We start from the raw sequence: 21,168 nt of genomic DNA, 5'->3' as shown, positions 1-21,168 counted from the left end.
GTATATAGGAATGTTACTCACTATTAGTTAGCTTATAAAGCGTCTCCACTAGCAAGTCATTAAAGTCTGTTTCGGGTTTAATATGTTATCATCAATCAGCTAATGTGCAGACTTCGGTTTTTATTTGAGAAATGAATATTTAGTTCAGAAATTCTAATGGTTGACTCATTCTGTAAATTAAAAAAATAATAGGAATTTTTATGCAGAAAAAAAAATTTAGGGAAAGTTTCGCACGTAAATATAAAATTGGATTTATAAAAAAAATTATTTTCAGATCGTTTTAATGAACAATGTTAAAAAATAATCAACAATCAATTAATTATCAGATACACATTGTTTTATTCACACCAAAAATCGAAATTGCATATTAAAGACTTAACCAGAACAACGTTTTGTAATATTTCTTTATTTGAAAGTAATTAACCTACGATACAATTTTATTAACATTCACTTGAAATATTATCAATACTGTATATGTATGTAAATATATTCAACATTTATTAAATCCAGTTCTTTTAAAAACATGCACTGAATAAATTTTAAATTAATATCTTATATCGTTAGGCACGTCTGGAAAGTGACTACATTTTATATTAACTTGAAAAGTTCGAGACCAAAATGCAATCTGGAAAAAATGTAATGATAATTTGCTGTCGATAAGGAGACAAAGTTATTAACAAACCTCTTCACTGTTGATATTATCACAGAAGCTTAAATCGAGGAGTTGTAGTTTTCTACATTTCACTAAAATTCTGAAAATTCAAACAAATTATTTATAAAAATCACATTAATTTGTAAACTTACTCATAATAACGGTCTTTTGTTATCCCTGAAACCCCCATCAGATCCAATTGTTCTAAATTGCTACAAAAGTTTGCTATATTCTCCACATCTCGATCCGTAATTCCACGGACAGTAGCCAAAAAGAGTTTTTTTAGTTTAGTACAATTTAATAGTAATTTTTTTAAACTGTCGCCTAGTGATACTTCTCGTAAACTGGATCGATTTAAAATACATAGTTACATCATAATCAGAGTAGAAACTTAAAATTAATTACGTTAGCCAATGCATACACATATGTTGATACTTACCACCAACCAAAATCAACTTCCTCTAACTCAGTGCATTTCGATAAGGCCTCCAAACCAGCAGCCGATAGAAAACGTGATTTCCACAAATCCAAAGAGATCAAACCTTGATTGTATTGTCCTATATGATGAGCTACAGTATCCATGTTAACAGCTATACCGCAATATGCTAGTAAATTCATAAATAAACATAATTATGTACCAAATTTAATGAGAAATATTGATGGTATCAACCTAAATTTAGATGTTTCAATTTTCGATTGTTTTCCAACATGGTTAACATCAGCTCTGGTTCAATTACCGTTTGAAAGAGATCTAATCTTTCAAGATTCTTCAGATTCGCCAAGCATGAAAAATTAAGCAAGGGTGGATCTGTGGAGCAATTTCGCAGTGAAAGCTCTAACGAGAAGAAACATTTGAAATATATTTTCAAAATAATCAACGAAATAAACCTTGACGCTCAATTAAGTACCTTTTAAGTTATCGCACACAATTCCTAATGTTTCAATACAGCTTGCGTTTAAAATTTTACAAGAATCTAATCGTAAGCACATTAGATTGTCTCCCCGCTGTTGTATAAATCTAAATTACGAATACCACATATGTATGTAAGTTTTATTTAAAACACATATTCTTATACGCAGTACGTACTTCTTAAACTCTGTAGGAGAAATTGTATTGAATAACCCGCACCATGACAAATCCAATTTCTTTAACACTGTTGCTCTCTTTGCCAAAGTACATAACATATCGCTTGATGCAAGATGCCAATAAGGTTTTAAATTTACTTCACTATACAGCAAAGGGTGTGTAGATACATCATAAAATGACTTGGAAACTTGTCCTACTAGAAATAACGATTTCAAATCCAAATAGCTGAATATTTTCAAAATAATTTCAAACTGAAAAAAAACGTGTTAATTATTATTCGAGTTTAAAAATAAAAATAATTCATTATATAATTGTATATGATATATTACCGGCATATCCTTGAAACCAATATTTTTACAACTATATTCGGCCGTTACATCGCTTTTCACAACTTCCGTATTTCGGTTTAAAACGGTAATGAATTCATTTAAATCGTTCGTAAAAAACTCCCTCAAATGATTATGATAGTTTCCTTTGATATTTGGTCGAAAATGAATTTGTTGTAACTTTCGTAATATGGAACCTATAAATAGCAATTATAGTATGTTAGCAATGGGATTGGATCTTGTATGCTTTTAATATAATGTATGTATTATTGCAAAAAAAATCTAGAAGGTATTTACATTTTTGATGACTTTTGTAGCAATCCAAAATTCGTTGAATGCTCTCAATATTCACCTTCCTACCCCTAAGTAAAACTGCATCAATTTCCGTAAAATAGTGTAGTAGTGAATGATTAAATTCAAGGCGAATAGTTCTAAAATGAAAAATATTCAGATCACCCTCAATAATTACTAAAATTATTACCTCGTAGGTAAGTTCCCTTTTTTTAACTGTGGGGAAAAGCGGCGGGCTTTGTTGATGGCCTGAAGTGGTGGTATGCATAATTTCTCAGTTTCCCATAAACAAATCCAGCTTTTTGTTATGGTATATGCCCAGATTCGAATCAAAGCTCCAGGATTGAAAGTTTCAAATATAGCAATCTCTTCCGGAACGACATATTCCTCAAAATAAATAACTTGAAAATAATATTCTAATTAATACTAGCGTATAACTTTTGTAGTAATGTTTACCTATATAATCTTGAGCAGGTATTTTTGGAATATTTTGTGGCTGAATCTCGTGAACAGAACTCGGAGCTTTTTCCCACCAATCTCCATATGTTCGCTGCAAATTAAAATGTCAATATAATAACTTTCGCATTACTTCTACGAACCATAGCGTATGTTTCCGGAAAGTCACCGTATTCTGGATACTTTCGTGGTTTTCCCGTAATATTGGTAGCAGTATAGGAAATACTATAATCACTGCCATACTGAGAGCTAAAGTCAGCTACATCCACAGCATATTGATCCAAACGGTAATCAGCACAATGAAATCCATCTGAAGTATTCATTAGAACGGACGCATCATAGGAATGGCCATTATCTTCAGCACCTAGTTTAATGAAGTCGACAATCGAACCAGCTCCTCTTTTGTCTATGTCGTCATCTGATACCGACGACATTTAATATTCTTTTACATGTGTAATCTAAACAGTTTCTTAACTTGTTCTGGCTTGGCACACTTTGATTAACAATGAAATACTTTACGTCAAAACAACAAATGCATTATAAAACTTCTCCCTTTGCTAGAGGATTTAATTTTATCTTTGTCAACAGAAATCAATAATTAACTATGGGAATTGTTGTAGCACGATTTGTTTTGTTAGGGATTATTGACTTTTTCATAACAGCTGACGAAATATTGGTTGTGGTCCATGCTAAAAGTCAATAATTATTCTACACAATGGCATTTTTCTCAGGCTAAAAGCTAATCCTTTTACCCTTTTCTATAACCAATTACACATTTTTTATTATATTATGTTTAATTTAGTATAATTAAATAAGGAAAATAGTTTAGCCAAATTTATTATATAATATTTTTTCTTAATCTAGTCAAAAACAGACAACTCTAGAAAACTACATAATGAGGCATCTACACAGGGAATAACTATTGCCTGTTGATAGCAGGTTTATATCTTATTGCAATAAAATTATTACCATTATTGGACATCTGTTATCTGGATAAAATAGTTAGTTCTTGGATTACATCACATTATGCTAACTTCCAATGCACACAGCAGACCAAAAATCATCAGAAACACTTTGAATATGTTGTCGATTTATCATTTTTTATAGAAATTAGAAATGAATGTTAAACTACCATCTTTAAAATTACAATTTATTTCTGACAATATTATCTGGTTAATTATTCTGATAACTATTATTAGCCATATCGGATAAGATTATTGACATAGTATCTATTGTAAAGGATAAGATTATAATGATAGTACCTATTGCCAGTGGAGTCATTTCATTCCGAATGGAAATGATCGATTGAAAGATATTTATCACATAGAAAACTATCGCCTACTAATTTCTTGTACATCGAAGAACTACAGTTTTTCATACAATGGAAGGAAATAAATGTCGAGCATGTTTATTAGAAAAAGATATGGCAGATCTTTGTGATTGGTATTTAACAATGGAAATATGTGATGCTTTGACATATCTGGAATGTTTTGAAATGTGTACTCAATTGGATATAAAAAGTACAAATGCTAAATCACCTTATGTTAGGGATATGCATTACTTGTGCCAGGACTGTATTCAAGAATTGATTATTTCTTACCGATTTATAAGAAAGGCACAAAAATCTGCTCATGAATTATGTTTTCTATCAAAAAATAAAGATAATTTATCGAATATGAGAAGAAATACATTTGAATATGTATATATACAGGAGGCCCTTCTAAGCGACGAATACATAAGTATATCTCAAAAAGATCAAGTACGTTAATTATTATTATTTTTTAATTCGAAATAAATATTTGTAATTGTATATGTATATGTATAATGTAAGCAAAACAAAATCGGCAACTTTCCCGGGGAAAATCCTTTACTAAAAGTTGATATGGTATGTTTTCTTAAACTCTTCTTGATATTACTTTTATGACATATTTGGTACGCATTTAAAGGCTTCCGATCTTCCCAATGAAACTTGTACACAAACATATAAGAAACAGGATGCTAAAATACATCTAGCAAAAGGCAAAAACGTATTTCGAAAAGAAAAAAAAGGCAAACTTGAAGCAGAAAACAAGCAATTTCCATGTGATTATTGTAAAAAATTATTCCCGGCAAATAAATTACAACAACACAAGTCCCGGTATCATAGGCCTAAGATCTTTCTTTGTGATATTTGCCGTAAGTAGTAGTAAATATATAATGTTGAATTATATGATTTTCTTGGCAGCAAGTTCTTTTAGCATTGCAAATAACTTACGCCGACATCAACGCACGCATGACTCGAATCGTCAACGAAACTTTTCTTGTAGTGACTGTGGTCGCACATTTTTTACAGAGGATGTTTATAGGACTCACTTAAAAATACATCAGACATCACGTCGAGCGAAATTCGCGTGCAATCAATGTGACAAAACATTCATGCATAAGGGCAGTCTTACTTTACATATTCAAAAGCACATAGGCCCAAAAAATGAGTGTAATATTTGTCAGAAACGTTATGTTCGAAAAATCGACTTAGATATTCATATGCGTAATCATTCCGGCGATTTGCCATATAAATGCAGCAAATGCGATAAGGCATTTATGACAACCAGCGCATTGAGAAAACACGAAATACTTCATTCTGGTGTACGTTATAAGTGTGATATCTGCAATAAGGAGTATTCTCATCCCTCAAAACTAACTCGTCACATCTTGTATCATACAGGCCTTCCTTTAAAATGTGCAATATGTAACAAAGGATTCGCTGAGCCAAATAAGTAATAAATCTGATCCCACGATTTTGCTTTGGAATATTGATGCATCATTTTATGTATTTTATAGGATTCGAAGGCATATCCGCACTGTGCACAAATTAGAAGACATTTCACGTGTAAATGAACTTACCATTAAAGTTTCGAAAAATGATGAATATCCAAAATAAAATGAACATGTATTGAATTTAATTTCTGGTTTGTATTTATATTCGATATTTTTATTATAAAAAAATGGTTTTTTGAAAATTTTAGAGAACTTTAACTTTTCGTCCCCTATGCTTCTTCGCTATAAACTATTCCACTTCATTCTTGTCCACTTATGTATACCTCTATTTTTCCTTAAGTTAGTGACTGAAAACGCAGTTTAGATTAAATTAATGAGAAATATTAAATATTGGGATGGAATTCTGGTAGCATATACATACTTTCATATATACATATGCTAGAAGAACCGGTCACGCATTGCTGAGGCTAAGGTATATAGTAAATATTATAATAAACTATATAATACAGCGAAAAAATTACTTACGACTAAAGATGAATACGTTAAAAAAATTCAATTTTTAATGATATACAGCTGCGGTCAAAATAATAGTAGTGCCCACACATTGAAAAAGAAATGAAGAAGAATTAAAATGTTTTCATTTAAATACTTTCGTTGTTTTTATTTTAAGGAACAACCACTCTTAACAATAAAATCATAAAACAAAACTTAGGAAAAAATTCATTACAAGGTTGTAAAAAATTTATTTCATACGACCTTATGCATATGAACGGTCAAAAAAATAGTAGTGTGATTTTATTTAACAAAAATATATTTCAATTAGTTCTTCTTTTCATCTGATTTAAATTGAAAATAATAAGAAAATTAATTATAAAATAATTAGTATTTAGTTGCGTATCCTTTGTTCGATATTACAACTACAAATCGGCGATGCATTGAATTAACGAGATGTTCACATCGTTCCTTTGGTATCGATTTCCATGCCCGCTCTACTGTTTCCCAAAGCTGATTATTATTTGTTGGATTAGCAACAGAAACTGCCTTTTTCACATCGCACCACAAATTCTCTATTGGATTGAGGTCTGAAGACTGTGCAGGCCATTCCATGACCTCAACCCTGTTCCTCTGAAACCACTGCTGCGCCAACTTGCTTGTGTGCTTTGGGTCATTGTCCTGCTGGAAGACCCAAAGTAGTGGCATTTCTTCGCTAGCAAAAGGGAGCATGATATCCTCCATAATTCGAACATACACAGTACGATCCATGATTTCTTTTATCCAGTATATCGGTCCAACACCATAAAATGAAAAACATGCCCAAATCATAATACTTGACCCTCCATGTTTAATAGTTTTAGTTGTGTATTTCGGGTTGTATTCGGAACTAGCGGGTCGTCTGACATATTGGCGAGATCCTCTTGCACCATGCAACACGATTTTGGATTCATCTGTCCACAAAATATTTCTCCATTTCTTAAGGGGCCATTCCAAGTGATCGTTCGCAAACTTAAGCCTTTGCGCTACATGCTTCTTAGTCAGTAATGGCACTTTTCTTGGGCTATGAGCTGCTAAGTCCTGTTCCCGCAAACGTCTACGGATAGTTTCCACGCTTGCTTCCAGCTGCAAGTCACTCTTGATATCAGTTGCAGGTGCGAAAGGATTACTTTTCGAGTATCTAACCACACGATTGACTAATTTAGCGGTCATTACGGGTGGCCGTCCACGTGTTTCAGGTTGGGATTTATATTTTAACGCGTTTGAAATCATTGTCGGTGAACAGCCGATAATTTCTCCAACTTCTTTGTAAGTTTTCCCGTTTGAAATTAGTTTTTTGATAAGGTTGCGCTGTTCAGCGGTGCAGTGCTTTCCTCGTCCCATAGCTGAACGATCTTTATTAGATTATCACAAAAACTTATGAAAATACATCAAAAAATGCATTACTTACCTTTTTGTAAATCTTGGACACAAATAAATATTTTTTATGAATTTTTCGGAAGCTCACTCCTTGCACTACTATTATTTTGACCGACTCAATAGCCAACACATTTGAAAGTAAATGAAATAACGACTCCACGTGCTAACGTATACAGTTATAACGGCACTTTTTTTATTGAACTCTGTCTATAAAACATTATATTAAGGAGAATAAAGGGCTAAGAAGAAAACTCGAAAAAATAGAAACATTTAACTCTGTGCAGTAGTAGCACTACTATTATTTTGACTGCAACTGTATGTATAATAAATTAATATGTTATAATCAAAAATAATAATTAAGAGTTTTACATCATTTGTTTGAAATTAATCAGGATAACTTACATTTTTTTAGGGAAAATAGTTTTCATTTCAATTTTCTTTGGTAGATATTAAAAACTTAAAACGCCATAATATGGTAAGTAATTTTTTTAATCCTAAAAGACATAAGCAATAAAAAGTGCGGCACATTTGTACATATACATACATGTTTATATATGGGGCATACATATAAAATACATTTATCTCAAATCTTTGATCTACTTTTATTACAAATATTACATTTATTATAACTCCTTTATAAAGAATTTGATAAATTGCTGAAGAAATTATTTCTCACAATGAGAACCAGGGATACGCTTAAAATACCGAAGCTCAAAATTCCGACATATCAAAATACCGACAAAATTTAACAAACGGGGTTAGATCGAGTTGAAACATCTAAACTGAGAAGAATTAAACAGGGGGTTCCACAGGGTGGTGTTCTCTCCCCGTTACTGTTTAACTTCTACATCTCGAAACTCCCACAGCCACGAGAGGGGATTTCCATAACCTGGAACGCAGATGATTGTACGATATTATCGTCGGGCAATGGAATCGATTCGAAAGTAAACAACTACCTCTCCGACCTTTCTCGTTTAATCACACTTTCCCCCACCAAATCCACAGCGACTATTTTTACGAACTGGACGAAGGAGTATAAACTTGAACTTAATATTGCAGACGATGGCGTCAAAATTCCGACTGTCAATAACCCAAGATTTTAGGTGTAACCTTTGATAGTCTATGCTCCTTCACTCCCCATACGACCGCGATTATAGCCAAGGTACAGAGCCGCAACAAAATCCTCAAGTAGCTAGTCAGCAGCACATGAGGGAAAAGACAAAGAAACGTTGTTGGCAACATACAAGGCAATCGGCCGGCCGGTCCTCAACTACGCAACACCAATATGGTCGCCTGGATGCAGTGGTACGCAGATGAGGAAACTCCAGACCTGCCAAAATACTGCACTCCGGACCACGACGGGATGCCTTTTGATGTCTCCTATCGAACACCTTCACAGTGAGTCGCTTATGCTCCCAGTTAAGGAGCAAGTTGCCGCGAGAAGCGCGAATGACCCTAGCGTAACTTCGCTCTGGATATTGTAGTAGGTTAAACTCCTACTTATCCAGAATAGACCCTGACATACCCAATGTATGTCCTGCATGCATCGAGTCTCGGCATGACACTGACCACCTCTTTGCATGCCCTACCAAGCCCACTCATCTAACACCCTTTTCCCTTTGGTTCGACCCCGTCGAAACAGCACGTTTCCTGGGCCTTCCATCCTAACGGGATTGATATAACCGTTAAAACAATAACAACCGACAAAACTTTAATATACAGCTAAATCAAAATACCGATAAATCAAAACACCGACAAACCAAAATGCCGACATGTGAAAAATATTTTACCTTGTCCGCTCTTCTGTCTATCGAAGCACAGAAAGAGAATTCTATTGAGTCATAACCCTTAGTCAGTTTCGTTGTTTCATTTATCGCACGGAAACATTTCTCGATTTTCTTTGAGGATAAGTTCATAATTTTTTGGGAAAGTTTTGACTTCGCTATTTTTAACCAAGTGTAATTATATAAAAAAATTTCAATTCTCGTTGATCTCATTTGTAAATAGTTTTTGTCTCAATAATGAAGAATGAAAAACATCTGCTGTTAACTTTACTGTTATTTGAATAACTTTAAATTAAGTTGGATTTTCCTCCTCCGGATTCTTTAAAACTTCCACAATTCGGCCTCTATGTTCTTTAGTTATATTTATTCTCACTACAAGATTTTCTAAGTCATCGTGTTTCTCAACTTTGTGCACTCCTTTAATATGGCGTTTAATTCTAAAGGAAATATCTATGTTAGTCTAGTTTCAAGTTATAAAGGAAAGAACAAACTCAAAGGACTTACTTATATGCGTCAGGGAATTGTTTCCCACATGCACCACATTTATAAGGTAAGCCAGTGTGCCGCATGCGATGTGAGTAGTATTTGTCGTACTTTGAGAATTTTTCGCCACAGGTCAAGCAAGTGTAACTAAAATATAATTCATGATACTGCAAGTGCCGGTTTAGAATACGTTTATGAATAAATGATTTTCCACATATATGGCACACAAATGGAGATTCTCCAGAATGGGTTCGCAAGTGAGTATCCAGATCTATTTGTCGGACGTATCGTTTTTTACATATATTGCATTCGATTGAGGCCCCCTTGTGATGAAGTTCGTGGATTGTTAGACCGTTTTTATGTAGGAAGGATTTTTCGCATTGTGTGCATTTATAAATCGGTTTTCTATTGTTTTCATGAGTTTGTACGTGTTTTTTGTAGGAATATGGTGATAAAAATGTTTGATTACACTTGTCGCATGGATACCGTTCACGATTTTCTTGATGAATAAGTTCGTGGTTTTTTAAACCATTGGATTCGCGAAACGTTTTTGCTAAATACGTTTAATTAAATATATAAATTTTAGAGTAAAAATATATCTCAAAACTACTTACGGCAGGCTTGGCAAAGGAAAACTTTAGGTTTGTGGCGTGGTTTATGTTTTATCAATGCCTTCCTTGTCATAATTTTTTTACATTCTTCGCAATTAACCAATTCATCCATTTTTTTTAATTTCATTTTAGTTTTTGCATGAGTTTTAATTTTACTTTTAAATGTGTTATTAGAGAAGCTGTCGAATTCATTTTGGTTCAATAATTCCGTTTCATGTTCATCATAGCACTGAAGTTTAAACGCATTTTCTGCCTTTAAATCACCGTCTCTTTGTTCATTTTCCTGGCATACAGTATTGATCTGTATATCGTCAATCTAATACTCGGAACAGAAAAGATTTTGCATATTTTTCATAAGTATACATATTTATGTATGCATATACATACATATGTATATAAAGTAATTAAAATACCTTGGTTTCTGTAGTATTTTCTGCAGATTTCTCAGCATCAATTTGTTTTGCTTTTACTGATACCCATTCAAATCTGTTTGGCATATCTTCAATTGGAATAAGCTGAGTCTTCATGCAACGTAATTCATCATCAGCTTGCTTCGCCTTTTCAATAAAATTATAAGCTTCTTTAAGCTTTTTTGCACAACAGTAGCACAAAAATTGGGATTGCCTTTCATTGTTTTCGGTCATTGATATTTGAGTACATTTGCAGAAGCACTCTTTGTATGATAAAACATATTCCAACGACTCAACAGGCTGATACCAATCTAATAGACGAGCTCGTCCTTCGGGCGATAGACATGCACGACACATCTTTATCGAATCCATTTCAATTGCTCTTGCAATAGGTAGTAGGACTGAGGTTCAGTCTGAAATATTTAAAAATCTGTATATTTTTGTTAAAATATTAGTGAAATTAACTGTATGCATCAAAATCAAAATATCCTGTTGTTTACCAAACATTCAGTGTTGTAAACGATATGTTGCTAATGTTCTACAATTCTCCTACATTATTAGTTTTTGTCTTCATTATTAATAATTTTTGTATTCTATACAATACAAGCAGAAGTAAAAACTGTAAGTTTAATAATACTTACTGAAGCACAAAATTGTTGGAGACGATCTAGTAAGTAACACGCTTTTACGATACTAACATAGCCGAAAAACTGTGTACCGAAATTTTTTATTTTGCCATCGCTAGTTAGTTTACTTGGGTAAATGTATGTATATTTCAACAGCTGTTAAATCTGGACAGAATATTGTTTACCATATACACATGTATTTGAATAATTATAATGCATTAAATGCACGTTTTTAGTACTATAATAATTTTAAATCAAAATGGAATTCTTTCGTAACATGTGCCGAGTTTGTTTAAGGGTGGAAGGTTCAGTACCACTCATTAATTGGAATCAATCTGTCCACGTCGAGGATTTGAACGAAAGTTTATCGTATTCTGAATGTTTTCAGCAGTGCACTCAATTGAATTTAAATTATGAAAATAGTGGAAATGAACATTCAGTGAGTATATACGAACATTTTTGCAGTAGCTGTGCTGATAAACTCAAAGACGCGTACTTATTTATTACAAAAGCTCGAGAAACAGACAAAACTTTGCGTATGAATTATTGGAAATCAGATTCCGATAATAATAAGTTTTTTGAATGGGTTGGGGTTGGTAAAGAATATACAAAAGTTGATCTCAAGGTATTTACAGTCTTCAAATTAAATCAAAATATTTTACTTATATATACATATACATATAGAAAAGGGAGGAGGAGGAGGACCAAATCAGCTTGGGAAGCAATACATTTTTTGATGAAAACACAAATTCGCAAGGCTGTGTTCAAAATGTGCATGAGGAAAACTTTCACGAATCTGAAGTATTAAATTCATCAAAGTCAATTTTATCCAGCATATCTAAACATATCCATTCAAAGGAAAATCGTAGGAAAAAAAATATGACAAAATCAGGAATCGAACAAATTAATGATGTGGTTTGTGGAATCAGCAGAAAGTCAATGATTAAAACGCAGCTTTTACGCCATTCCTGCAACCGAAATGTAGATTCCTTTCTCTGCAAATCGTGTCGTTAGTAACATTATTATAATATTATTTTATAAAACACAAATGCCTGTACATATGTATACACTATTTAGCTCGCACCTTCAGACATCGCAGTACCTTAACACAACATGAACTTATACATGAAAGTAACAGGGAGCGAAAGTTTGATTGTGGAGTGTGCGGAAGAAAATTTTATACACAAATGGCACGCAGAAATCATTTAAAAACACATGATCCCAGTCGGAAACCAAGATTCCACTGTAGTGATTGTGGTCAGTCTTTTTTGTTCAAGGGCAATCTTTTAGTGCATCAACAAAAACATGCTGGTCAAACTATTCAGTGTACATATTGCCAGAAACGCTATGTACGTGCAGTAGATCTAGAAGTCCACCTACGAAGTCACACAGGCGACACACCGTTCAAGTGTGATAAGTGCGAAAAGGCTTTTACAAAAAGGTCTACATTACAGAAGCATTTACAATTACACGAGGGCATCCAATGGAAATGTGAAGATTGTGGAAAACAATACTTATATGAATGGACGCTTCAAAGGCATCGTTTAGAACACACTGGTTTGCCGTTAAAATGTGCAATTTGTGGAAAGGAATTTCCTGAAATGTACAAGTGAGTTTATCTGTGCGTTTTAAAATGTTGTAACTGATGTCTTTTACTCTAGAATTCGGCGCCATATCAAGTGTGTTCACAAAATAAACTTGTCCGAATTAGAAAGTTTCGTTGTGAGATTAAAGGATAAAAAGAAGCGTGGCAATTTATCACTAAACTCTTTGGACGCAAAAAGAGAGGGTAAAGTTATTTAATAATTATTCTTTTAATATTTGCAATTATAATATTAATTTTATTATTATTTTAAAAATTACACTTCATATGATTAATAAAGTTTCTTAAGCAAGCAGAAAACGCGTATGCCGATATTCGGTGAATACTTTAGATCAATATCCTTCTGTGATCATTTCAAACATAGTTGTCATGATTTTAATGAGTGTGCCACCGTGCCGTCTGATCTTACGAAGGTTTCATGTACAATGTGCTTATTGCTCATATTTGTGAAACCTTCTTTCGATTGCTATGTATTCAAGAAACAGGTGCTACTTGATGGGATTTGATCGTGTTATTTGTTTATTTTTTTTATTAGTATAAATAAAAAAATTAAATTGAAGTTTGATAAGAAATACGAAAAGACTTTTTCGGCTACCCAACATTATGGATATAAGAATTTACTTCAAATATATTTTTTGAAATTTGTTATAAATAAACTATTTAGTTTACAAAACATCAGAATATATGCGTCAGCAAAGCTCTACCAATATATCCTCCCCCTCGTTTGTGATTTCACTATCCTTTACTTCAACCTCTTTCATAACGCTATCTGCTTGAACTAATGTTAGTTTTTTTCGCTGTAAAGGCTTTGGAGTTTGAGATTTTGTAACTTTTTGAATCTCCGCTTCTGTAAACTCTATAAGATGCGTAGTTTTCAGATGCACTTTAAACCTACATACATTCATATTTAATTAGAAGCAAAACATATACATATATAACAAACACATTCTATCTTACTTTTGTTTTGATGGATATCCTCGACCACAATAGCTGCAAGGAAATGGCATTTCACTATGAACAAACGAATGTTCTTGCAAAGCTTTGGTTGAAGTGAATAACTTTCCACATTCTTCGCATTGCAATTTTAATCCTTGGTGCCTCCACATATGTGTACGCAAATGACCCTTTATTGCAAATTTTTTGTCACATATTTCACATTTAAATGGATAGTCACGGGTATGGAATCGCATATGCACATTCAACTCGTACTGGCGTACAAATTGTTTTCCTGTAAAATCAGGGAAATCTGGTTTTAATATTGAATTACTTTCCTACAGTGAGTTTACGAACCACATTCATCGCACTTTATTGTTTCGCCTTTATGAAGGCGAATGTGATTATCAAGAGCAATTTTACTAACATACATTTTATCGCAATAATTACATTGATGAAGTTGACGTACGTTTCGATGCACCTCCATATGCAAGCGCAAATAATGTTTAGTGGAAAATCGCTTGCTACATATTTCACACGCATCTGATTTTATGTTTGCTTCTTTCCGTTGGTGGTACTTAAGATGTGAATTCAAGATGCTTAAGGAAGTAAATATCTTACCTAGTAAAGACGTAAGCTTAAAGTATTGGTACATTAAATTTATAAAAATTAATCAACTAACCGCAAATATTACAAACAAAATTCTTTGGTCCGGAATGCGTACAATGCATATGGTCTGGCATATTAAGCTCTGGACATCTAAAATTACAATACATGCACTTAATAATATTTGAATGTGTAATTTTAATATGTTCTGGCATATCCTCCTTAAACACATTGCTCCCACATATTTTGCAAATGCTGGTTTCATCGTCAACAACTGAATGCGTTTGTGAATGTAGTGAAAGTTGACTATATTTTTCAAATGATTGAAGGCAAATGGAACAGTAGATGGCAGAACTGTTCGAATCTTTGGCAAAAAAAAAATAAATAAATTTACTTTATCATGAATCTATTGGAATAATAAGTAAAAATGGTTTCTATGTAGTTATGGAAAGTTAATTTATATATTTTACCTTCTTTTAAGCTTTTCCCGACATCATTGTCACATTCTGTGGAATTCACATTTATTTTGCCTTCATCATTCTCGGATATATCCATTAACTCAAGAAAATAATATTGTTCAGATTCCATTGAATTTGTGGAAGGACTTTTTTTAATGGTTCTGTTATTTCTTTCTTCTTCTTTTGCAATGTTTTCGACCAAATCTGAGATTTTATTAATATATAAAATATTGCCGTCAACAATATTTACGCAATTACAATGTTCAGAACGACGCTGACCAATTTGAAGGTTCAAATCGGTACTGCATTTCGAACTGATATCTATATAAAAAGGGAATATTAATTTCAATTGCTTGGTATTACTTATTACCTGTGTTTGGAAACTGCTGAATTGCTACATAATCCTTCAAATCGTCCTCAGTTTGGGAAATGTTTTCTTTATTACTCTATTAAAAGAAATATATATACACATACATATATTTAGAAATGATCAAACTAAAAATATATTGAACATCTGTCTGACCTCTGTTTTAGTGAGCCCTTCTAATCGAACACTTCTATCATCTACTGTTTCAATTTCAATATATTTGTTATCATAACCATTTGAATCATCAATTGTTTGCAACTCTTTACAATTCACTATTGCATTGTTTAAAACTTTGTCCGATTGTATGGCTTTCTGAATAAAATTCCATGCAACTCCTAATTCAAAACTACAGTTCTCGCAAAGATTTTGGGGCATTTTTCCTTCGTTATCGGTAGCTGTTAATTGTGTACAACTTCGAAAGCAATCCATGTATGTTATAAGCACATTAGAATGTTCTTCCAATGGTGTATCGAGTTCTATTTGCTCGAAAGGAGTCTCTAGATCCACATAAGACAATGAAGTTTTTAAGCATGCTCTACAAGTGGGAATGGTGTCCATCTACGAATAACCAATATAAGTATTCGTTTTCTGTTTTTGACAAAATAATACAATTTTATTGAAATCTAAAAATTACACAAACATATGAATCAAACACAAAAACTATATTTGATATGACATTATAATTACGATATTCGTTATCGATATATTTGAATGATATTTAATGACATTCGATAGCTTGTTAAAACGATGAATATATTCACAATTGAAGTAAAAAAATATTGAACCAAAAAAGTTCAGCCATTAACTATATACCAGAGAACGTAAATTATACCATAATATAATATACATATGTACATACTCTGGTTATATTTTGGTCGAACTGTTTTGCGACCAGTATACCTAGCTTTAGTCGGTATCGCTAAATAACGGCACGAAAATTATGTGCAAACCAAAGATATACTATGTAGTTATAGCTCTTATACATCCAATTTTATATACATACATATGTACGTATCTTAAAATTTACCTTTTATTTCTGCTGATAAAACTGTATGCAAACAATGACTTCATGACAATGACACTTTTATACTTTAATTTAGTTTATATTATGTTAATATTGGATACAGAAATACTAATTTTGTAAAATAAAGTCTTAATACCATGTAATTTCAGTTTCTAGATCAGAGATTTAAAAGTAGCAAAGTTTAACGCTAGAACACCAATAAAAGCATTGTTGGTAATAAGTTTAAAAATTATAATGGACTAAGAACTTATGGATTTGCTGCTAAGTGCAAAAAAACAACGCACATTGAAAATCGAAAGTTTCTACAACAATTGAATTTCTGAAATCGCAATTTGCTCAAATCCCTGAAATTTAACAGTCAAGACTGGCACACATTGTCTGATGACGTTTGTTAGAAGTGGTTTTTAGAACAATAATTGCCAAGGATGCACATGAAAAACAAATAACCTTAAAAACTATCCTTCGACAATTCAGCAGCAGATTCTAGGTTCAGGAATTGACCTAGATTTTATACCGGTAAAGGCTATTATTTCTAGAACTTAACCATGTTTGGATCGGTAAATAAGAAATGAATCCACTCATTACCGAAGCATCTCCTAGATGTCCGGCTGTTCTTTATCCTCCTTATTTGTGCTGGCATTGAATCCAGTCTGTACCCGGAAAAAAGGTTATTGTAATGCTTTTATAATTTAGCCTTCTCTTTCATTATTAAATGTTTTGTTTTTAAATTGTGAGTGCAATAAAAATATTTATCAACGTAGTTTTAAGACATACTTCAACTTTCATTAAACGAATGATATGATATGCTTTAATGCTTAAAATTATATTTCTTCATTCTTTGATGTGAAAATAATCAAGGATCTAACATGATACCTTAGTTTTTAAATAATTAAGTCGAAATTTTATAGATAGAAAATATTTTCTATTGTTGTAATTGTGAACTAAGGTATCGAACTTCAGAAACTGGTAGCGGAGGCAAAAATTGTAAAGTCTACAAGCGGAAATCTTTAAATCCGCCACTGCTTCCGGTTGAATTTATACTGTATGTACCATTCAATATCTAATATCTCTAATAACATTGTTTCCTTGTGCCTAAAATAGTTAAAATCAGACTAATAATAACCCTAGCTTCATATGCCTAACACACAAATCACATCAAATTTACCTAAACCGATGTCGAAATTGACACCGTGGCACCGCCCTCTTTTAGGTGAAATCACATCAAAATACAAAAAGTGTTTGTTGTTAGGTGAAATAACATATCTCAGGATCAACTCAACCGACTTCAACGAAACTCGTTGCATAAGATTATTCTAATAATTTCTGGTGGAAAGCGGACTACAACCAAAGCTACTTCGCAGATAACACTAATTTAATTTCCATTTAAACCTTCACATTTCAATATATCGATGTACAAATAAAACATCAATTAATTTAGCAGGTTAAAACTTTGCCCGCACAATTCGGATTTAAAATAGGCCACTTTATGGCTAAAAAGTGTCCAAATCGAACCAAAACAATTAATGTTCCCAGATACAGAATTTGTGGATCAAAGTTGCAATTGCGAACTTGTTATCGATCAATAATTACTTTAGCCCCCAAATACTTAATAGAAAGATTTTCGGATTTTTATATGCGATACCGGCAAATGTGATAGTTATTTTAATAAAATTAAGGGTGTTTTTCAAATAACGGTGCATCTTTGTCACCGAAATAGATAAAATCGAGTGAAAACTTGCCCTAGACCCCATTTGACTTATAAACCTCATGCACCTGAAGGTATTCCCCTGGCAAGTTGGAAAAGTATGAAATGTTCGGTTACACCCGAACTTAGTCGGAACACTTAGTTGTAGTGACTTTAAATCGATTTAGTATTAATAAATCATACTGTATGTACATACCATACATTTTCCAAAATTGACTTTCGTTGATATTGCCACAATTTGACTTTGCGAACTCAAAATTAGTGAACAAGTGAAATTTAGCATTTTGTCGGCGTGGCAGTGCTCCATTTACGCCCCTCTACGAACTCGTCATTCCGATTCATACAAAGTTTTATGACAGACAGACAGACAGACATCCGGATATCAACTCGTCTCGTCAGCTCGAACATTTATATATATATAACTGCATACAAGTACAGTGGTACTCCAATATAACGAATGATGTAATGTTGGGACCGTTCGTTAAACTGAAATATTCTTTATATCGGAAACGAAAACTAAATTAATATTGGTACATATGTATATGTTTAAAAATAACTATTTATTCATGAATTCATAAGCATTGGTTGAAATAAATTCATATACAATGGAAAATGCATACAATAAAATTAATAAAAGTTGAATTTTATAACAAAAATTCATATACAATGGAAAATGCATACAATAAAATTAATAAAAGTTGAATTTTAAAACAAAAATATGACCATTATTCAACTGAAAAGAAATTTGTTATGCTCATTTGCTTTTGTGGGCGAGAAATTTTGAGATCCTGTGCCTTTTGATGTAGGCTTTTCAATAAAAATATTTTTTCCTGTTCCACGATGTTTTCTTCAGACCATTTGATACACTTCTCAAAGCAGTCGCTGGCGTCAGTATGCTTTACTGGCGGCACAGCTACAACAACAGCGGTATCACCTTCCTCCTCTTCCGAAATTTCTATAGCTAGTTCATTTTCAGCACTCGGGTTTTCTTCTACAAGTACATTGTCTACACTGTTCCATGCTTCCAAATCATCTGTGTTGAAGTTTGTCTAAAATTTTATTTGAATAATAATTTATATTATTTCTACAAATGCATAAGTTAAACCGTATCTGGGGAAACATTGTATGGATAAGAGAAAGTGTGCTCTCGCTTTTATTAATTAAAATGTTTTTCCAATACTTCTGAAGAACAACCCCTGAAACTTTTTCCCAAGCTGCAGCAATAAGCATTGAAAAGGGTGAGGTCCTTTAACGCTGTGTTTATATTTTCTTTTTGCACTACACTGCTCAGTAAAGAATTTCGGTAAAATAATTTGGTGAGGCAAAACGGGTTCTGGTCCATCGGTTGAATTAGAGCCGTTACATTCGGTGGCATAAACACTGTCCATATTTTTCCATCTGGAGTCACCAAATCTTCTTCTGGTGGATGACTAGAAGCGTTATCCAGAAGTAATATTGCTCGCTTTGGTAGATTTCGACTTTCAAGAAAATCTTCAACCTATAATTAAAAGTATTATTAAGGAGTATTGAAGTGAAAATTGTTGTAATATACAAACCTGAAGACGAATTTACTAAAAAACCACTTTTTAAAAATTTCGATATTCATCCACGCGGATTTTGAGTGCGCATAGTCCACGGCAAGTGTTTTGTTTTTAAAGGAACGAGGGTTTTTTGATTTTCCTATTACAAAAGGCTTTAATTTCATTGTTCCCGTTGCATTTGAGCAGGCAAGAATTGTAACTCGATCCTTGGATATCTTTCGGCCAGGTGCTCTGTCTTCATTAGCGTGAACTAGAGTTTGGTTCGGCAACATCTTCCAGTAAAGTCCAGTTTCATCAGCGTTGAAAACTGCATCAAGACTTATGTAATTCTTTACGATAATTTCATTTAATTTTTCTTTGAACGGTGCCACTAAATCAGCTTGGGAGGACAAACCACTTAATTTATGCGATATCTTCACTTTACAACTTTGAACTCTCAACTGATATTTCGCGCAATGAAGCGTGCATAAAAAAATAAATAGAATTCTTCAAAAAAAATAGCTCAATAATAACAAGAACTAACGGGTATTTAACTCCCTGCATTGTTTTTGTTGTAATACAACCAAAACCAAATACAAACGCCATACATTCGTAATATCGAGTTCATCCAATTTCCAGCTTTCGTTATACATATAGAGTCATCAATGTATTGAAAAACCGCGTTCGTTATATTAAACGTTCGGCGTTCGTTATACTGGAGCACCACTGTATATGTATATTTCGATTAGTTTTAGGTAACACAAACAATCGTCTGGTGAACAAAAATATTATATCATACTTTGTATATTATTACACGTATATTAAGACAACGATACATTTTCGGTGGTGCTAGTGGAAAAACGTCTGCTCATTTAAAATATTACTGGAAATATTCTAGAGGCACCTATTTTTACTGGGAAGTTTAATGGAGGAATGGTCCTGTTGCAGTAGACAGTTTGCCATTGGTTCAACTTTCACGGTGTGTATAAATAGGTCTCATAGCCAAAAATAGCAATTATTAGTTTAAATTTTGAAAATTCGTTCTTCGTTCGGTGAGTTCTTCGTTTAGTGCCATGTGAGGGATTTTTGTATGCAGGCCATAAGTTTAGTTTATCCGAGAATAAGTAAAAGTTTAATCTAATACAATATGCAGAACGAATTTGCGCTAGAGTCACACTCGCGGTCTGCGATGGGTGGTGTTTCGACTCCAAGGATGCAATTCACTGGTAGGAAATTATTTAAAATATTAATAGCTTTACTGTAAATATCGTTCAGTACACCTTTAAAGTTTGTGGTGTGTTTGTGGTGGCGATATAGCTACGTGACACTCAAATGTATGCACTACTGGGGAAAGGAGAGTTATCAGACGATAAGATTCCCTTGGGTTCAAGTATCCGAAGAGCAGACTGAGACAAATTGAAAACCTTGGAGAGATTTTTTAGTCTTGTCGAGGCTAGGTACTTTATCATCAACATGTTTACGCCACCTGGGCTAATGAATTTAGTATTGATGTAATTTCTTCGTCGGTAAAAGCACTGATATACCAGTTATCGAATCT

General features: G+C 32.9%; 6 protein-coding genes across 12 annotated transcripts; 2 read left to right on the top strand and 4 right to left on the bottom strand.

Annotated features, from left to right (window-relative positions):
• Positions 1 to 477: 477 nt before the first annotated feature.
• LOC120775545 (F-box/LRR-repeat protein 4) lies at positions 478 to 3,586 on the bottom strand. 2 transcript variants are annotated; one of them, XM_040105770.1, is made up of 12 exons: positions 2,956 to 3,583; positions 2,813 to 2,906; positions 2,547 to 2,757; positions 2,363 to 2,496; positions 2,069 to 2,262; positions 1,740 to 1,990; positions 1,561 to 1,670; positions 1,323 to 1,487; positions 1,092 to 1,257; positions 805 to 996; positions 683 to 752; positions 478 to 625 (listed from the first exon to the last, which is right to left on the bottom strand). In XM_040105770.1, the coding sequence occupies exons 1-12, from the start codon at positions 3,244 to 3,246 to the stop codon at positions 545 to 547; spliced, it is 1,959 nt and encodes a 652-aa protein (XP_039961704.1). In that variant the 5' UTR covers positions 3,247 to 3,583; the 3' UTR covers positions 478 to 544. The 2 variants fall into 2 exon arrangements, with proteins under 2 accessions (XP_039961704.1, XP_039961705.1); XM_040105771.1 differs by lacking the exons at positions 478 to 625; positions 683 to 752 and having other exon boundaries at positions 846 to 1,042; positions 2,956 to 3,586.
• A 540-nt stretch (positions 3,587 to 4,126) lies between these two features.
• On the top strand, positions 4,127 to 5,754 carry LOC120776172 (zinc finger protein 501-like). The gene is made up of 5 exons (XM_040106786.1): positions 4,127 to 4,571; positions 4,644 to 4,697; positions 4,759 to 4,987; positions 5,037 to 5,568; positions 5,633 to 5,754. Exons 1-5 carry the CDS (start codon positions 4,194 to 4,196, stop codon positions 5,730 to 5,732), a joined length of 1,293 nt encoding a protein of 430 aa, XP_039962720.1. The 5' UTR covers positions 4,127 to 4,193; the 3' UTR covers positions 5,733 to 5,754.
• A 3,695-nt stretch (positions 5,755 to 9,449) lies between these two features.
• Positions 9,450 to 11,499, bottom strand: LOC120776171 (zinc finger protein 91-like). 3 transcript variants are annotated; one of them, XM_040106784.1, is made up of 5 exons: positions 11,410 to 11,499; positions 10,772 to 11,181; positions 10,362 to 10,674; positions 9,769 to 10,300; positions 9,450 to 9,701 (listed from the first exon to the last, which is right to left on the bottom strand). In XM_040106784.1, exons 2-5 carry the CDS (start codon positions 11,138 to 11,140, stop codon positions 9,557 to 9,559), a joined length of 1,359 nt encoding a protein of 452 aa, XP_039962718.1. In that variant the 5' UTR covers positions 11,141 to 11,181; positions 11,410 to 11,499; the 3' UTR covers positions 9,450 to 9,556. The 3 variants fall into 3 exon arrangements, with proteins under 3 accessions (XP_039962718.1, XP_039962716.1, XP_039962719.1); XM_040106782.1 differs by having other exon boundaries at positions 10,772 to 11,198; positions 11,410 to 11,459; XM_040106785.1 differs by lacking the exon at positions 11,410 to 11,499 and adding an exon at positions 11,269 to 11,352.
• A 49-nt stretch (positions 11,500 to 11,548) lies between these two features.
• On the top strand, positions 11,549 to 13,335 carry LOC120776170 (oocyte zinc finger protein XlCOF6.1-like). Of its 3 annotated transcripts, none has more exons than XM_040106780.1 (5): positions 11,550 to 12,019; positions 12,079 to 12,195; positions 12,253 to 12,403; positions 12,472 to 13,003; positions 13,056 to 13,335. In XM_040106780.1, exons 1-5 carry the CDS (start codon positions 11,654 to 11,656, stop codon positions 13,195 to 13,197), a joined length of 1,308 nt encoding a protein of 435 aa, XP_039962714.1. In that variant the 5' UTR covers positions 11,550 to 11,653; the 3' UTR covers positions 13,198 to 13,335. The 3 variants fall into 3 exon arrangements, with proteins under 3 accessions (XP_039962713.1, XP_039962714.1, XP_039962715.1); XM_040106781.1 differs by having other exon boundaries at positions 11,741 to 11,833; positions 11,907 to 12,019; positions 12,079 to 12,403; XM_040106779.1 differs by having other exon boundaries at positions 11,549 to 12,019; positions 12,079 to 12,403.
• Positions 13,336 to 13,551: 216 nt separating this feature from the next.
• Positions 13,552 to 16,048, bottom strand: LOC120776169 (gastrula zinc finger protein xFG20-1-like). 2 transcript variants are annotated; one of them, XM_040106777.1, is made up of 8 exons: positions 15,971 to 16,033; positions 15,518 to 15,919; positions 15,365 to 15,440; positions 15,007 to 15,315; positions 14,613 to 14,900; positions 14,288 to 14,551; positions 13,955 to 14,225; positions 13,552 to 13,888 (listed from the first exon to the last, which is right to left on the bottom strand). In XM_040106777.1, the coding sequence occupies exons 2-8, from the start codon at positions 15,917 to 15,919 to the stop codon at positions 13,687 to 13,689; spliced, it is 1,812 nt and encodes a 603-aa protein (XP_039962711.1). In that variant the 5' UTR covers positions 15,971 to 16,033; the 3' UTR covers positions 13,552 to 13,686. The 2 variants fall into 2 exon arrangements, with proteins under 2 accessions (XP_039962711.1, XP_039962712.1); XM_040106778.1 differs by having other exon boundaries at positions 15,007 to 15,198; positions 15,518 to 16,048.
• A 2,752-nt stretch (positions 16,049 to 18,800) lies between these two features.
• LOC120773572 lies at positions 18,801 to 19,795 on the bottom strand. Its single transcript, XM_040102555.1, has 3 exons — positions 19,778 to 19,795; positions 19,454 to 19,588; positions 18,801 to 19,139 (listed from the first exon to the last, which is right to left on the bottom strand). The coding sequence occupies exons 1-3, from the start codon at positions 19,793 to 19,795 to the stop codon at positions 18,816 to 18,818; spliced, it is 477 nt and encodes a 158-aa protein (XP_039958489.1). The 3' UTR covers positions 18,801 to 18,815.
• Between the last annotated feature and the right edge of the window lie 1,373 nt (positions 19,796 to 21,168).

Source organism: Bactrocera tryoni, chromosome 4 (genome assembly GCF_016617805.1).
Source record: "Bactrocera tryoni isolate S06 chromosome 4, CSIRO_BtryS06_freeze2, whole genome shotgun sequence".
NCBI classification, from domain to species: Eukaryota; Metazoa; Arthropoda; class Insecta; order Diptera; family Tephritidae; genus Bactrocera; species Bactrocera tryoni.
The sequence above is the reverse complement of the archived record's forward strand: the minus strand, read 5'-3'. Positions and strand labels throughout refer to the sequence as shown.

Excerpts from the sequence above, each read along its gene's own strand:
- LOC120776172 (XM_040106786.1), top strand. The coding sequence starts at position 4,194 with ATGGAAGGAAATAAATGTCGAGCATGTTTATTAGAAAAAGATATGGCA. Across the intron at positions 4,572-4,643 it reads GTATATCTCAAAAAGATCAA|CAAAACAAAATCGGCAACTT; the intron begins GTACGTTAATTA and ends GTATAATGTAAG. Across the intron at positions 5,569-5,632 it reads GGATTCGCTGAGCCAAATAA|GATTCGAAGGCATATCCGCA; the intron begins GTAATAAATCTG and ends TGTATTTTATAG.
- LOC120776170 (XM_040106779.1), top strand. The coding sequence starts at position 11,654 with ATGGAATTCTTTCGTAACATGTGCCGAGTTTGTTTAAGGGTGGAAGGT. Across the intron at positions 12,404-12,471 it reads CTTTCTCTGCAAATCGTGTC|CTCGCACCTTCAGACATCGC; the intron begins GTTAGTAACATT and ends TACACTATTTAG. Across the intron at positions 13,004-13,055 it reads GAATTTCCTGAAATGTACAA|AATTCGGCGCCATATCAAGT; the intron begins GTGAGTTTATCT and ends CTTTTACTCTAG.
- LOC120776169 (XM_040106777.1), bottom strand. The coding sequence starts at position 15,919 with ATGGACACCATTCCCACTTGTAGAGCATGCTTAAAAACTTCATTGTCT. Across the intron at positions 15,441-15,517 it reads AAGGGCTCACTAAAACAGAG|AGTAATAAAGAAAACATTTC; the intron begins GTCAGACAGATG and ends TTCTTTTAATAG. Across the intron at positions 13,889-13,954 it reads GGATATCCATCAAAACAAAA|GTTTAAAGTGCATCTGAAAA; the intron begins GTAAGATAGAAT and ends GAATGTATGTAG.
- LOC120776171 (XM_040106784.1), bottom strand. The coding sequence starts at position 11,140 with ATGGATTCGATAAAGATGTGTCGTGCATGTCTATCGCCCGAAGGACGA. Across the intron at positions 10,301-10,361 it reads TTTCCTTTGCCAAGCCTGCC|CAAAAACGTTTCGCGAATCC; the intron begins GTAAGTAGTTTT and ends AAACGTATTTAG. Across the intron at positions 9,702-9,768 it reads CAATTCCCTGACGCATATAA|AATTAAACGCCATATTAAAG; the intron begins GTAAGTCCTTTG and ends TATTTCCTTTAG.
- LOC120773572 (XM_040102555.1), bottom strand. Across the intron at positions 19,140-19,453 it reads CAGTGTTTATGCCACCGAAT|ACAAACTTCAACACAGATGA; the intron begins GTAACGGCTCTA and ends ATAAAATTTTAG.
- LOC120775545 (XM_040105770.1), bottom strand. The coding sequence starts at position 3,246 with ATGTCGTCGGTATCAGATGACGACATAGACAAAAGAGGAGCTGGTTCG. Across the intron at positions 2,263-2,362 it reads CTACAAAAGTCATCAAAAAT|GTTCCATATTACGAAAGTTA; the intron begins GTAAATACCTTC and ends TGCTATTTATAG. Across the intron at positions 1,258-1,322 it reads ATTGAAACATCTAAATTTAG|CATATTGCGGTATAGCTGTT; the intron begins GTTGATACCATC and ends TGAATTTACTAG.